The sequence below is a fragment of the Poecilia mexicana genome, unplaced genomic scaffold, assembly GCF_051168715.1.
Source record: "Poecilia mexicana isolate PSO_F unplaced genomic scaffold, ASM5116871v1 scaffold_9, whole genome shotgun sequence".
Lineage (NCBI taxonomy): Eukaryota > Metazoa > Chordata > Actinopteri > Cyprinodontiformes > Poeciliidae > Poecilia > Poecilia mexicana.
The window spans coordinates 33,965,584-33,981,117 of record NW_028263378.1 but is presented as its reverse complement, the minus strand read 5'-3'; the positions used below and the strand labels follow the sequence as shown (position 1 = coordinate 33,981,117).

Here is a 15,534-nt window from a genome sequence, read left to right as displayed (position 1 = left end):
ATGTTTGACAGTGGGGATGGAGTGTTCAGGGTGATGAGCTGTGTTGCTTTTGCGCCAAAAGTTTGATTTTGGTTTTATCTGACCAGAGCTCCTTCTTCCATGTTTGCTGTGTCATTCAGATATCCTCACTGAACTTCTTTCGTGAGTTTGCTGCACTGACAGTAAGGGGGCCGAATAATATTGCACGCCCCACTTTGCAGGTTTTTATTTGTTAAAAAAGTTTAAAATATCCAATAAATTTTGTTCCACCTCACAATTGTGTCTCACTTGTTGACAAAATAATAAACATTTTAGATCTTTATGTGTGAAACCTGTGAGAGACTGGCGACCTGTCCAGGGTGACCCCGCCTCTCACCCGGAACGTTAGTTAGAGATAGGCACCACCAGCCCTCCTGACCACACTAAGGGATAAGAGTGTACAAAAAATGGATGGATGGATGGACGTTTGAAGCCTGAAAAGCGGCAATAGGTTGAAAAGTTCAAGAGGGCCAAATACTTTGACAAGGCAATGTAACTTTAAAGGTCTCAAAAGTTGTGCAATTGTATACAGACTTTGGTCTCGGAAAGAAATCTAAATTCACTCAAAATAGTGTCCTTCATATTTAGATGCGTCTATTCTTGGGATGCTGTGGTGGCACAAGGGTAGAGCACAACCCACGTGATGAGGCCTTAGTCCTCGACACGGCTGTCGCAGGTTCAAGTCCTGGCCTGGTGACCTGTGCCGCATGTCTTCCCCCTCTCTCATTGCCCACTTTCCTGTCTGACCACTTTCACATAAAGGCCTCTAGAGCCAATAAAACCTTTAAAAAAAAAAGAAAAGACGTGTCTCTGCTCCAGCATACCTCATGCAAATGATTATATTACCCCTTCAGGTAATGCTTTTGCTGAGTGCAGCAAAAGCATGTAAATTGTCCTTCCATTTAAGTTAGGTACGTCTCAACAGGATAACACTTAGCCTGGCCAATGCCTTCCCTTGATTCTTTTCTCCCTCTGTCTGATCTTTCTCCCGTGGAGAGAAAACCTGTCTGGGAATTTCTCCAGCAGAATTGACTGGTGAAATTCTACCAATTTCTCCGGTAGAAATTGGTAGAATATCAACCAGGCCAATCATAGAATAGAAGAAAAAGCTATGAATGAAGACCTCCATTTTCTATGCCATTTAAGAATTGTACTTTGCCTCTAGTTTGATAATGGGAAACTATTACCAAACTAGCAAGTGAATAAAACCATTCGTGCCTCCAAATACTGAATTTATATTAAACCGCCATCTTATTCAGCTTGGCAATTATCTTTTTATTGTTGTTTGGTTGTTTACAGTAGACACATTCCGAATAAAATTTTAGAACTCAACAAAGTCCACACCTCCAGCATCCAATAGTTTATCAATAGCTGAGGGTCCAGATTCTCTGTATGAAGCAAGGGTCCTTTAGCAAGCATGCAAAAACCTAGAAAAACAGGACAGAAGGTCCTGGGGGGCCAGGATTGAGAACCAATCACTAAAAAAACCATCTTCACCAAAAAAAAAACGTAGTATATCTTATGAAACTAATGCAACAATTAAAATTTTTACTTAGGGCCCTGGAGTGGTCTGGGCTTCTGATTCCCTTCATCCTCAGTCTCTGCAGGAGCAATGGTGATGTCAGTTGCCTCACAAGGTACACAGAGAGAGAATAAGTCTAAAAAATAAAAAAACAAAAATATTATTCTTTAAACTGTAATGTCCTGTTGAAGGAGTAACAGTGAAGGTAAGGTAATTTTTATTTATGTAGCACATTTTCTTCAACAAGGTAATTCAAAGAGCTTTACAGGAGTTAAAAGGAAACACAAACAAAATAACAAACCAAAGGAAAGAGCAAAAGAAGAAAAATAATCTAATGTTGATCTAAAGTATGTAAACTAGGTGCTCCTGTTCAGGAATTGTGTTATTTTGAAAATGTTCGCTGAATACTAGGAGTATAAAGAATGAAGTACTGACATTGACAAAAACAAAAGTAGAAATATATTTGTACATTCATATATACACATAAACATCTCCCCTCCCAACATATATGCATTCACACCTTACATGCCCACCCCACATACATATAAAAGCATACTGTGCACCATTCCACAGGGCTTCAGTTGCATAAAAGAACTTACCTTCCTCAATGCACATATGCTCCTTGCTAATTCATACTGCTCTCTGTTTTACTTATTTTATATTGTATATATTATTGTCTATGTTCAATGTGCCCCTGTGGGGATAAAGTTTGACTTTAACTAAACTGAATAAATTGCCCAATAAATAAATCAATACACTTAAAATACACAATTTAAAAGAAGAACTTTAGCTAGTTGTATAATTTAAGTGACACTGTTTTTTATTTTTCCATCTAAATCCCCCAAAATTATATTTTTAGGCAAGTAATTTAAATTTTTACTGTACAAAAACACAAATTATTTATTGTATCACTGTCTCTTGGAAAAAACAAAGGTAAGATTTATGTATAAATGTTCTTTGCTCTTTAGTTATTTTGTAAAATACAATAATTTCCACATAAATTTCTATTTTTGTCAGTCTGATGACCATTTCTAAATATTAAATCAGGTGGTATGATCAAAGTTTTACTCTTTATTTGATCAGTCAACCAGCCCCCCACATGATCAAAATAAAACAAAATGAGTTACAGTCATCCCTCGCTATAACGTGGTTCACCTTTCGCGGTCTCGCTACTTCACGGATCTTTTTGTGCAGTTTTTTTTCACAGTGCATTGTGTTCTGTGTCCTGATTGGCTAAACAGTCTCTGTGGTTCTTCTCTACCTATGTGCCAGTAATGTTACGGTATTTAAATATAAGTAATACACATTGGTCATTCAGGAGATGAAAACTGAAACTTTGAATGCCTGCTGAAAAAAACTGGCCAGAATCAGCGCAAAACCCGACCAGAGGCTCGCTTGATGAGATCCATCACACTGCCGTAGATACGCTGTGAATCTCTCGGGGCAGCTTGGAGGAGACGCTTTAATGACACGACATGGAACATGCTTTGATATCAAGTCTATAATTAATGTTATGAGCTATTTCTGTTATTGTAGTAGCTGTACCAGAAATTAAAATGAAGAAACTTGAACGAAACAAGGGTGGTATTTCTGTGATTGTATATCTGTGTATGTCAAATACTTACATGGTAAGTAATTATTTATGTTTGTTCTTTTAATTTGCACATAGTTATTCCAGTTAGTTATAATTGTGTATGTCTGTCAATGATAAGCATGTATGTTTGCACATAAAGTAATATGGATGTTTTAATTTAAGTAATTCTCTGTGTGTTTATAACATATCCACATTGGTATGTCTGTTTTTGATCTACATACATCTGCTATGACATTTGATTACTCTTCCCCAGGGATCAGAAGAAGGGGACACACGTTTGACATGATGGTGGATGATGAAGAGAAGTTCCGTTGTTTATGAGTGACACCAGAACTTCAGGGTGGATCTCCTTCAGGAGGAAGCAGCCACCTGGGCGGGCATCAGAGAGATGGCAGACCTCCACAGAGAAGAGTTGAGGAAAAAATCAGGATAAAAATAAATGCTGTTGTGCTCTCAAACATAGTGATCTTTTCTTATACCAACCCCACACATTGTACATATGTTGTATGTTGTAGTGTGCATGGTGTCGTGACATACATAAAATCCACTTAATTCCACTCGCTGTGTTTGGAGGACGAAGAATGAGGAGTACTATCCCAAAAACACCACCCCTACTGTGAAGCATGGGGGTGGAAGCATCATGCTTTGGAGGTGTTTTTCTGCAGATGGGGCAGGACGACTGCACTATATTAAGGAGAGGAAGACCAGGGCCATGTATTGCGATATTTTAAGGAAGAACCTCCTTCCCTTTCTTAGGATCATTGATACTCCACGAGGTGAGATCTTGCATGGAGGCCCAGTCAGAGGTAGATTGACAATCACATTTAGCTTCTTCCATTTTCCAATAATTGCTCCAACAGATCTTTTTTCGCCAGGCTGCTTGGCAATTGCCCCGTAGCCCTTTCCATGGACAGGAGTCTTTATGTAGCTAACAACCTCAAACAGGTGTTTCTAATTTAGAATAATAAGTGGGCTGAAGATGGACTTTTTAGAGGCGGACTAAAAAGTGGGCCAGAGTTTTTGCTGATTGGCAGGTGTTCAAATACTTATTCGCAGCAGTAACACACAAATCAATTATTAAAACAATCATACATTGTCATTTCAAAATTTTGTTTAACTGTTGCTAATATGGCTTGTCTATGTTTTAGGAGCATTTATTTTATATTTATTTTTTAATCTTATTCTTCATGTTACATTTAACTCCATAAGGTTTGAAGTTAAAAGCGATTTTATAACGCTTTGAATTTGACTTGGAGACTTGATTTGAAATGAGCTTTGACCCTTTGATCTCTGTAATTTCTTTAAATTAAAACTTCTGATCTACAGATCAATAGATATAAATAGATTATAAATATGATGCATATAAATTGCTGTACTAAAATACATTTTCCTCATTTGTGACTGTTCGGTTAAATGTCACTTCAAACTATAGTTGGAAAAAAGTAAGCAATGACAATTTGTCAGATAACTGAAAATGTGCTTAATCGCAGTAGATCGTAAAATACATTATTAGAGTGATATAAAATAGTCCATATTCTGAGATATATATATATTTTTTTCAGAATTCTTAAAAGCTCATGAAAACACACAGGAAGATAAAGAAAAACTAATAGCAATGGCCTTTTGTGGAGTACTGACTGCAATTTCTGTAGGGAAGTCTGAATGTGTGGTTGGAGACAGAAGTGGTGCAGCTGTGATGTGATGTGCTTCAGCGACACACGTCTTTCATAAGTCCATAATCAAGCTTCAAAGCTTCGAGGCAGATTAGTTTTCCTCAAGGAATTTCAATAATCGAGGTACTCGAATCATTCGAGGAATTGTTTCAGCCCTAACAGTAGGTACCGTATTTTCTGGACTATAAGGCACACCAGATTATAAGGCGCACTCTCAATTATGGCGTCCATTTCTGTATTTAGCCCATACATAAGGCGCATCGGATTATAAGACGCATGTTAAAACATACAGTCAACCAAAAAAAGGTAACAGAAACAAAACATTAAGTTAAATTGAACTTTATTCTACTATGTAACAATACACTCATGTTATTTTTTATTCTTCTTCCACAAATCCATCAAAGTCCTCCTCTTTTGTATCTGAATTGAACAGCTGGGCAATTTCGCCATCAAATATGCCAGGTTCCCTCTCATCATTGTTGGAGTCAGACTCGTTGCCAGGTGGCTGTTCAGCAATGATGCCAGCTTTCGCGAAAACTCGGACAACAGTTAAGGCAGATACATTAGCCCAGGGATCCATAATCCATTCAGACATGGTGGCGTAACTCGCCCGGCGCTGCCTCCCCGTCTTAGTAAACGTGTGTTCGCAGTCTGTCATCCATCACTCCCACGCCGCTCGCAACTTCTTTTTGAACGCCCCGTTTACACCAATGTCCAGCGGTTGGAGTTCTTTTGTTAATCCTCCCGGAATGACGGCAAACCCCGAATTACTTTGCTTCACTTCCTTTTTCACAGTAGCAGTGAAAAAGTAGCAGACGAACAGGGACAGCGATGCGTTTAAAAACCTATCTGGTTTTTACTGGAGGCGTATGCTGCAGAACTCGGAAAACAATTCTCTGATTGGTTTAGTGCTGCTGGCGTATGTACTGTACACTTTACGTCTCTGTGTCAAGGACAGATTTTGGAATTCAGTGCACACATAAGGCGCACTGCTGATTTTTGAGAAAATTTAAGGCTTTTAGGTGCGCCTTATAGTCCAGAAAATACGGTACTCAAAAGTACTTCACAATATCATTTAAATCTGTAGTCTAAAATTTTAGTCCTCAAGTGCAAACGTCCTGCAACTTTAAGAGGTGTCTCTTGTCCACACACTTGAATTGGTGAAACTGCCTCACTAGCATTCTCTACAAAGTTGTGCTAATGCACAAATATTGTATATTGAAGAAAATACATCTAAAAGTTGAGGGGCCTGGCCTGCAACTAACCCTAACCCTTACCCTATCCAACTCCAGCCCTTGAGGACTGGAGTTTGAGGTAGAGATGCACCAATCCGGTGATATCTGTATCGGTCCAGATATTGAGAAGAAATCTAGATCAGGCATTGGTGACAATGTGCTGACCCTAAAGAGCAGGTTTATTAGGCCCAAGCAGTGAAACACTGCGAAGGCCTAATGGAATCGCAGGACTTCTCATTATTTTTCCGTCAAATGGCTGTTTGGAGCCTTTAACATATTCAAAAACTCACCAAAATTTACCCAAAGATGTACCCCAACTAAAATTTTTGAATTCTTGTGGAATCACAAGTGGGTGTGGCCAAACTGCTCTACAGCGCCCCCTAACGTGAGATAGAACAGCCCGTAGGTCGTAGAGAACTTAAACTCGGTACGAAGGTAGGTCCCCTCAAATCAAGACAAAAAGTCTCTTGGAGGTACCCCCTAAAATGCACAGGGAGGCAGCCATTTTGGATCAAAGGGCACATTTTGGCCATTTTTCACTTTTACTCACACTGAACTTTAACAAACTCATCCCAGGGATTTTGTTCCATCGGTTTCATTCTTGGTCAAAATGCAGTTAAGACGTGGAGCTTTAAAAGTTATCAAAAAAATTCAGTTTTTGTATATGTTCAGGGTGCGTGGGGAAGCGGCGAACTTGGAGTACTCGCCAAAGCAAACCAAATGGTATAACTTTCAAATAAAAAGGTCAATTGGCACCAAACTTGGCATGAATGATCCTGGTTGGATGCCTGACGATCCAATCAACCATCTCTGACCCCCTTGACCTAATCAAGATGATCTGGTGTTAGAAGATAGATATCTAGTTAGTCTCACTTGCTTTAAAGCACAATGACTTTTCGGTGGAGGGCGTGGCCATGGTGGCATGGCAAAATTCACAGGTGACGCTGTTGCCATACGTTTGGCTCTAAATTCCACATATTTCTGCCGAGTTGCACCAAATTCACTGGGATCGATCCTTGTCCAACCCCCAACAGGAAGGCAGTCCAATATTTGGTGGGTGTGGCCTAATTTCTCTACAGTGCCCTCTGGAATATTTTAAATGATCAAGTGTCAAAATCTGACTATTCGCCATGAATATTGGCCACAAAACATCAAGGTGCAATAACGTCCACACACAAGGTTAGAGCTGCATCAGACTTTCTATGTCTCATTACCAATCAGCCCTTATCACATTCACATGGTTAATTGATATCATCTTATAGCCCTACAGGAAGTCGCATATTTTTTCTGCTGTATGTCTTACTTTTAATCTTTGATTCATATAGGTTTAAACCTGTGCCAAGTGACATAAAATGGCAAGATAATGATCTCTGTCAACACTGGCTGGTGGCTGAACCATGTGGGCGTGGCTGAATGGCAAATTTCAATCCCTTGCCATATGCATACGGTAATCTCTAAATCATACATGCATCATCTGATTTGGACCAAATTTTTTACAATTGACCTTCATGAACCTCTAAAGAGCCCAATAACATTAAATTGTAATTTGACTGCACTGCATCCCCTATGTTATTCCATCAACTATATCTCCTTACTAAATCAGCCAATCTACACCAGATTTGTTTTGTGTATGCTAAGGAAGCACTGCTGAACACATTGATGTGCATCGCCCAGTAGACGGGTGCAGGAACAGTGCAAGAGCATCAATGGTGGCGAGCGAGTGGCATTGCTGCACCACCTGTGGCCGCCATGAGGTCGGTGCAGCACTGATTTGTGAGGGCTGTTCGAGGATGCTTGAAGCTTTAATTTTTAAAATTATTTGTTAAAACTATGTAAAGCATATGAGATACATTATACATTTATATAGCTTGTATTTCCACACTTATGCTAACCATAATCAGAGTTTGAAATTGATTTTAATATCAAGAAATGTTAAAGTGTACTTTATTGTGAAAAACCAACACTGGTGGTGGGTTTACTGTCATAGCACTAACCCCTGACTGCTCTGTTTCCGTAGATATGATGGGAAAACATAGAGGTGATGATCATACTGACTTTTATTGGCTATTCACTCACTTTTGTTTTGGTTGTGGACAATAAGTTGCAAGTATGAAGTAAGCACATGGCTCATTAGTATCTCCAACCAGGGGTGTCGCCAGGAATCTTGGGCCACCTGACAAAAAATTAGACTGTGCCCCCCCGCACAGCTGCTGTTACAATTTTTTGAGTTCATTTGACCCATAAAAAGCGTCACAATTTTAAAGGCTGCTTTCTTTGGTTCAATACTGATAATTAGCACAATATTTACTGCTCATGAATTTTATATCCAGCAGTCCACATCCAGTATGCAAGTAGGTTGTTTAATTTTTTTCTGTTAGCTTTAGATTACTGAAATGTCTCTCCCCATGAGCAACATGGGGAGAGACAAAAGCAACTTGCAAAATATACATAAAGCAATCCTGACTTCTCAAAAATGCTATGTAATTGCATTTTATTCAAGCTGCAGTATATAACTAATAAAAAATATGTTTTCTCCATATTTGTTAAAGTTATCACGATGTCATAGCAGTTCGTTATGAGACAGTTAATCTGTGAAAACAATCTCCTTCACCTCCTTCCTGAATTACTATTACTGGTTAAAGTAATGCACCGTTCTGACCAAAACAACCAATCAGAACTAGTAGGACGCTCTTAGCACTGTCAATTAGCCTCATTCACTCACTGCTAAACGTGCTAATGGGGTAGAAACAACTCATCATTACAAGAAACATGCCATCATTGGTAGCTATCCAACTAAACTGAGCATTCACAGTTTCAATCTGCACAGCTCTGTGCTATGCTAGCTGCAGCACGGCACAAATTGAGGGAGAGGAAAGATGAGCAGCACCACATGAGATTGTGATTGACAGCACTAAAACTCTCCTGCCACTGGCTGGTTGTTTCTAGAGAATCCTGGGAGAAAGCAGAGGAAATAGATTTTTCACAGATTACTTCTCATACCATATTGTCACAACATAATGACAGCTTTAAAAAATATGTGAAAAAAAAATTATATAAAAGTGACATACTGCAGCCTTAATTTCACTCAGGAGAGGATGGGTCAGGAGGGATGTGGGTTAGAGCTGCTGCTGACTGACTCACCTGTTGTTAAGTGGTAAAAGGCACAGAGACAAGTTAAATATATGAATATGTTGGTAATTTTTTTCCTTAATCCACTAAATGCTAGTGAAAAGGAGGCAAACAGTAGTCTGTAGCTAAGCTAATTATGCTAAATGGTTGATAATCTCACACCTCTCTTGGAGAAAAACTGGGTTATAAATTAACACTCTTGACTTTTTCTCTCTCTCCCTCTCTCTATTTTGTTTTTGAAAACCTGATTTTATAACTTTTCTTAGCAGCATAGTAACTGCCACAGTTGTTTCATGACAACTGTATTCAGCTGCAGCTTCTACTGACGGCAGCTGCATACGTCACCGTGAAGCGCTCCAAGCAGGAATGAACCATTTCATGCAGATCCAGGAGGGTTCAGTGCAAAAACGGATGTGTGTTTTTTGGTCTGGGAGGGGTAACAAAATTTTTACTGCTAAAAACAATCTTTGAAAATACAATACGATTAATTTTGTATTTGACAGGACCCCGATTTTTTCTATTTTATTTCTATGAACAAAATATAAATAATTAAATTGTGGAAGGCCCCAGCTGGTCAAGGGCCCTAGAATTGTCATCACTTTTCACCCCTTTACCACGCCCCTGTCTCCAACAAATCACTCAAGCTGCGTGTTAGAAAAAACATACTTTGGAGATTACAACATCAACTTTAAAAGATGCCAGTGGAAAGAAAACTAGGACAGAATGACTTGCTTGACCAGAGGAATTCATGCCAAATGGAATATTTTTCAGTTTCTTGGGGTGAGTTGCAGAGTTTTCATTGTTTTTAGAACGCTATTACAACACATCGCATGCCACCGGTAGATCTAGGTCTGCCTGGGGTTGCACTTCTGCAGCTGTGCTCTGCAATACGACAGTGACATGGCAGAAAGCAGTGGAGCGCCCTGCTGATGAAGTACATCTGTTGCACCTAAAATAAAATAATTATTCATGTCTGGCTTTCTTCAGGCTGAAAGAAAACATTGTCCAACATGTTATAGTTATTATATTTTTCTACTTATCATAGAGAATCTAAAGCTAAGAAACCCTCCAGCATTTAGGCATTGTTTAATGTCACAAGAGCTCAGAGTTCACAGACAACTCCATGAAAAAAGCTATCAAGACAGATGCTTCTAAACTTCTAAAAATATATATTTCTAACTAGATGAAGACAAGTCATATCTGTTGAGAATGATGTGACATGATGTGGCAATTTGATTATTTTGAACAGCTTTATGCCATGAACAGTAGGACTGAAGCTGTTCTTTGTTGTTTGACTTAGTTTGCATATAATGCTCTGCTCACTCATCAACTTCTATTGTTATTTTTAATTAATTTAAAATTGTTTAATCAGGAATAAAAATAACAGATGCATACAATTGATAGAAACTGTTGGATAATTTTTATATTTCATGGTGCAAAAGAGAATTTTTGCTTTTGTGTTTTGAAATGTTTGAACAAATAATTTAAAAGGTTCTAAGTCAATTTAGCACTGTTTATCTGTATTGGATTGGTACTGGCGGATACTAAACCTCAGATATTTGTATTGGAAGTGAAAAAAGTGGATTGGTGCATCCCTAGTTTGAGGCCACTGATTTAAATAGCTTGCTTAAATTCAATAAGATATTGTAAACCTCACCTTTCCCATTTCTTGGGTCCATGTCACTGAAATCTGGTTTGGCACAGCAGAAGAAAGTCTGACAAGGGAGGTAATGTTAAGAGGTCTTCCTGTTCTCTTCTGTTCAACTCCATTTTTTGGTGGTGGTGCAAATCCCTAAAGATATAGAAAATTTAGTGTTTTCCCCCATTAAATACTTTAGTGGAAGGTTTACATTTTACTGTTCTAAAGGAAAAATGGCACTTACAGGCAAAGGAAAGAGCTTGCCATTGACCTTTATGCAAAGACTGTTGGGGAAATTATCATCTTGTGGACAACTTGTCTCTGCCAAGCAGAACCTGAAAGTTAAAAGAACCATTTAAAATTTTCTTAGACGCATCTTGATATTATGCTTGGTGGTGTCAAGAGAGTTTGCAGGCAATAAGTGACAGTATAATTTAATTAATTTTGCTTATATAGTGCCAAGTCTCAATAAAAGCCATAAAGGTGCTTTGTAATCAGATTAAATTTATATGCAGATTTTCAAGCATATTAATGTAGTTGAGTAGATTAAATTGTAACTACACATATTTAAATTAAACCTTAGCTAAAATAATGTACAATCAAGCCCCACTATTATGCCAATTTATCAAACAGCTTTCAATCTAGGGAAATCCAGATGATTTCTATGAAAATGCATGAAGACTGTTCTTGTCTTACTGTATGAGAACAAATTTGTCAAAGAGATTCACAGTTAATCAATTTAAATGAAACACTGTCATTTAGATTATCTGTTTTGCACAAAAACAAAAAGTTAAATATCTTTGAAATTTTGAGTGTTAATGCACAAATTGTACTTTGTAAATTACAAATAATAAAATGTCATTCTTGGATCGTAAAACATTTCCCTAAAAGTTTTACCTTTGAAGTCAGCAAAGTGGGTGTAAACACATTCAGTAAATAATGTGAACTTGGATATTGATTACTTGGCAACTTGAAAGGGGTTATAAATCCCTGACGTTTTACAACAAGTTGCTGTCATATTGCAATGCAGACAGTATCGACTTGCAGAGCAGGACGGGACCAATGTGCTTGAACTTGAGTATGTACACAATAGTGCAATTAATGCATTAAAGCACATTGCACCAACAGGCAATGTGTTGCATGCTGGTTTTATTTTATTAGTTTTGCCAAGTGAGGGGAATACTTCCTAATCCAAGCTGCCTCAATGTAAATATTAGAATTTAATTTTTATTGAAAACTATATACATCGTACAACCTTGTGTGTAGCATCCGTTAATATGGGATACAACCTGCTGAATCACTGACAAACTAAAGGTGTCTGAATGACGGGACCTTCTTTACAGTCTTATTGCAAAACCATGTTGTGAAAAGGGGCATTGTTGTTCCCTTCATTACTTTTTGGACAGCTTCATTCATTACGTTATTTCTGGAGGACTTTAACTTTAAAAACCACTGACAACAGTTTTTGTTGGATTTATGAAAAGTAGCGAACATACCAATATTAACCTTTACATTATTTTTAGCTACCAAATTTATTTAAAAGTTGCTAATCTCTTTTGTCATTTCGTATTAAATGTCAATAATTAATATGAATTAATTACTTGTATAATTCAACTAAAATTCAACTAAGTGCTCACCTTAGTTGAATTTGAACCATATAGTCCCTTCTGCCACCTGGCAGGAAGTCTCTGTAAAACATAACAAACCACTCATTTTAATATATATGATTTCTTCAACTGGTGAAGAAACTTTAACAAACAGTCCATACCTGGATATGCATACTTCTCGAACTTGCTGAGGTGTTAATGCAAAAATAAAATACTTTTCTTGATGGTACCTCTGTGCAGTACTTGCTCCTAAAAAATATTGCTGTTGTCAAAAAAACTATTTACTGTACCTTGACAAAACACATACAGACACATTTGCATTTCTAACTATATTACCCTTGTGAAAAAATAATATATTTAAGTATATCTTAAATGTGAATATGAATTTTTCTGAAATACATTTTTAGTATGCTATCAACTGGCTACACTTATTAAAATTATATTAAAAATGTAAAATAAATAAATTTCTAATGTATGCTTCTGTACCATACATTATTTATGGTACACTTTCAAAAAGTATTTTTCTAAACTATACTTTAAATTCTAATTAAATATATTACTAAAATTATACTTTGCATAATCCTATTTAAAATACATTTTGTATTTGTAAAAAAAAAAAAAAAAAAAATATATATATATATATATATATATAATGTACATTTTAAAAATATATTACAAATATATACAAAATACAAGTTTCTAAAAGGTTTAGTAAAGGTTTAGGAAACCAACAGACCCAACAGGCATGATGAGCTTGCTTCTGATTCTGTGAAACTCAATCATTTTCTGACAGGGGCATGTTCAAACAAATAGTGCTGAGTTCAATTAGTGAGGTCATTGATTATGTGAAAAAACATTGGTGTTATACAGGTGATCCTTATTTAAGGATCAAGGCAACTGTCGCTGAATATGCTAGATGTGCATTTGTCCTTGAAAAACAGAATAACATGAGTCGTTCAAGACACTGCTCAGAAGAAGAGCTATCTTTGATCAAAAAATTAACAAAAGAGGGGAAAACCTATAAAGAAGTGCAGAAAATGATAGGCTGTTCAGCTAAAATGGTATCAAATGCTTTAAAAACGGCAGCCAAAACCAGAATGTTGAGGGGGAAAAAAAGAAAAACAACTATTGAATGGATCGGAGAATAACCAAAATTGCAAAGGCTCAGCCAATAATCAGCTCCAGGAAGATCAACGAAGATCTGTGATTGGCTGCGAGTTCTGCAACAATCAGAAGACGTCAATGAGAAGCCAAGCTACCAGCAGGAAGTCCCTGCAAAGTGCCGTTGTGAAAAATCCATGTGCTGAAGTAAATACAATTTGCCAAAAAACACATTGACTGGCCTAAAATGAAATGGAGTAATATTTTGTCGACTGACAAGAGTAAGATTGTTATTTTTGTTCTAAGGGCCACAGACAGTTTGTCAGACGTCCTGCAAACTCTGAATTCAAGCCACAGTACACACTGAAGACGATAAAGCACGGTGGTTCAAGCATCATGATATGGGGAGGTTTCTCATGGTGTTGGTCCTATTTAATGCATACCAGGGATCATGAATCAGTTTGACTAAACCAGAATACTGGAAGAAGTCATGTTGGTGTATGCTGAAGCGAAAATACCCTTGAAATGTTTGTTTCAACAAGACAATGACCCCAAACACACCAGCAATCGAGCAAAATCATCAGACAAACAGAATTCAAGTAATAGAGAGGCCGGACCTTAATCCCACAGAAAACTTGTGAGCTGACTTTTATCATTTGTAGTTAAAAAATATGAAGTCGTGCTTCAGCGTCAAGCATGCTCAAGTATGCTAAGATTCAATATACTTAATATATTTATTTTTCACAAGGGTAGAACTTGACTGACTTAAGATAAAGCTTTATCAACTCTATTTATTAACCCTTCCACTTACCCTAATCATTACTGGTACATTCCTAACATTTAACGTGAAGTTAATGTACACTTTGTCCCCAACCCTAAAAACAGTGGTCTTAAGTTTTCACATTATAAATTATTATCCTGGAAATGATCCCCAAACACTTAAGTACATACAGACACTGAATACGTTCACTTTCAATTAGTGAAAGTGAACATATTCAGTTCTGGTCCAGAAGCCCTTCATGAACAAAAAAAACAACAACTTGGTAACATTGCTTGTCAGACTTTACTGAATAAATAAGGCTGCAATCAAAGAGTAATGTTTAAGTGCACTGAACTCACTGAAATGTCAATGAACTCTTGTAAAAAGTTACTCATCTCATTTTTGCTGTTAACAAAATTGGGAAACATTACAGACCTAGACTTGAAGGCTTGATAAGAACATCCAGCACATCATAAAAGGGCAGGGGTTTCATCTGTACATCAGGATGGACAGGGGGAATCAGAGGGGCAGGCTGCTGAAGGTTCATGCTGGTTTTGGCACAGTACCACACTGCTGTTTCGCCTGTCAAGAGGCTGAGGTTTATGTTAGAGTGCTGACTCCTGCCAACAGAGAATAGTTGTCAGTAGATTTTATATATAGTCCTCTAAACCACGGTTACAACCTGCTTAGCTTACAATAGTGAAAATAAAGTACATAAAACAACATTTCACAAATTAAATATAGATATAAACATTGCAAACCCAGAAAACAATATACAAAGAGTTCAATAGTTTTTAGTCAGATGTTTTAAGACTGATTCAAGTAGCAGTTATAAAGCTAATTTCCTAAAAGCATAACAAACTGGTACACACTACCAACACAGGCTGGAGAGGAAGGAAACAACATCAAAGATGTTTGTAAGCATCTTTTTACAGTAATAAGCCTTCAGCCCCTAATTTTAGTCAAATTGTAATATTCTTGCAAAAGTTGTAAATACTTCAGCATAAACCTTCTATGGTTTATGCTGCTGCTCAGATTTTTTATGCCATATTTAGCTATTTGGAAGGCATATATTGCTAGAATGAGAACTCCCGAAATATGAATGAAAATGCCTTTCATCAAAACACTCGTTCCTTGTAGATCAGACATTTCAAGAATGATTTCTTTATTAAGTTGGGCAGCAGTAGCTCAAAAACTGACTGGATGTCTTTGACACAAGCTGCTGCCATTATATTAAAGCCACTACCTTTATTACA

The 15,534-nt window shown here is 37.2% G+C and overlaps 1 protein-coding gene across 2 annotated transcripts in view; it reads right to left on the bottom strand.

Annotated features, from left to right (window-relative positions):
- pias2 (protein inhibitor of activated STAT, 2) overlaps positions 1-15,534 on the bottom strand; it is a 42,140-nt gene that overhangs the window by 25,398 nt on the left and 1,208 nt on the right. For both annotated transcript variants that reach the window (XM_088009188.1, XM_088009189.1), the window contains exons 2-7: positions 14,714-14,898; positions 12,579-12,666; positions 12,448-12,498; positions 11,055-11,145; positions 10,829-10,963; positions 1,571-1,676 (exon numbers count right to left, since the gene is read on the bottom strand). In XM_088009188.1, the coding sequence (XP_087865314.1) occupies positions 1,571-1,676; positions 10,829-10,963; positions 11,055-11,145; positions 12,448-12,498; positions 12,579-12,666; positions 14,714-14,898 (656 nt within the window). The remainder of the gene's footprint in view (positions 1-1,570; positions 1,677-10,828; positions 10,964-11,054; positions 11,146-12,447; positions 12,499-12,578; positions 12,667-14,713; positions 14,899-15,534) is intronic.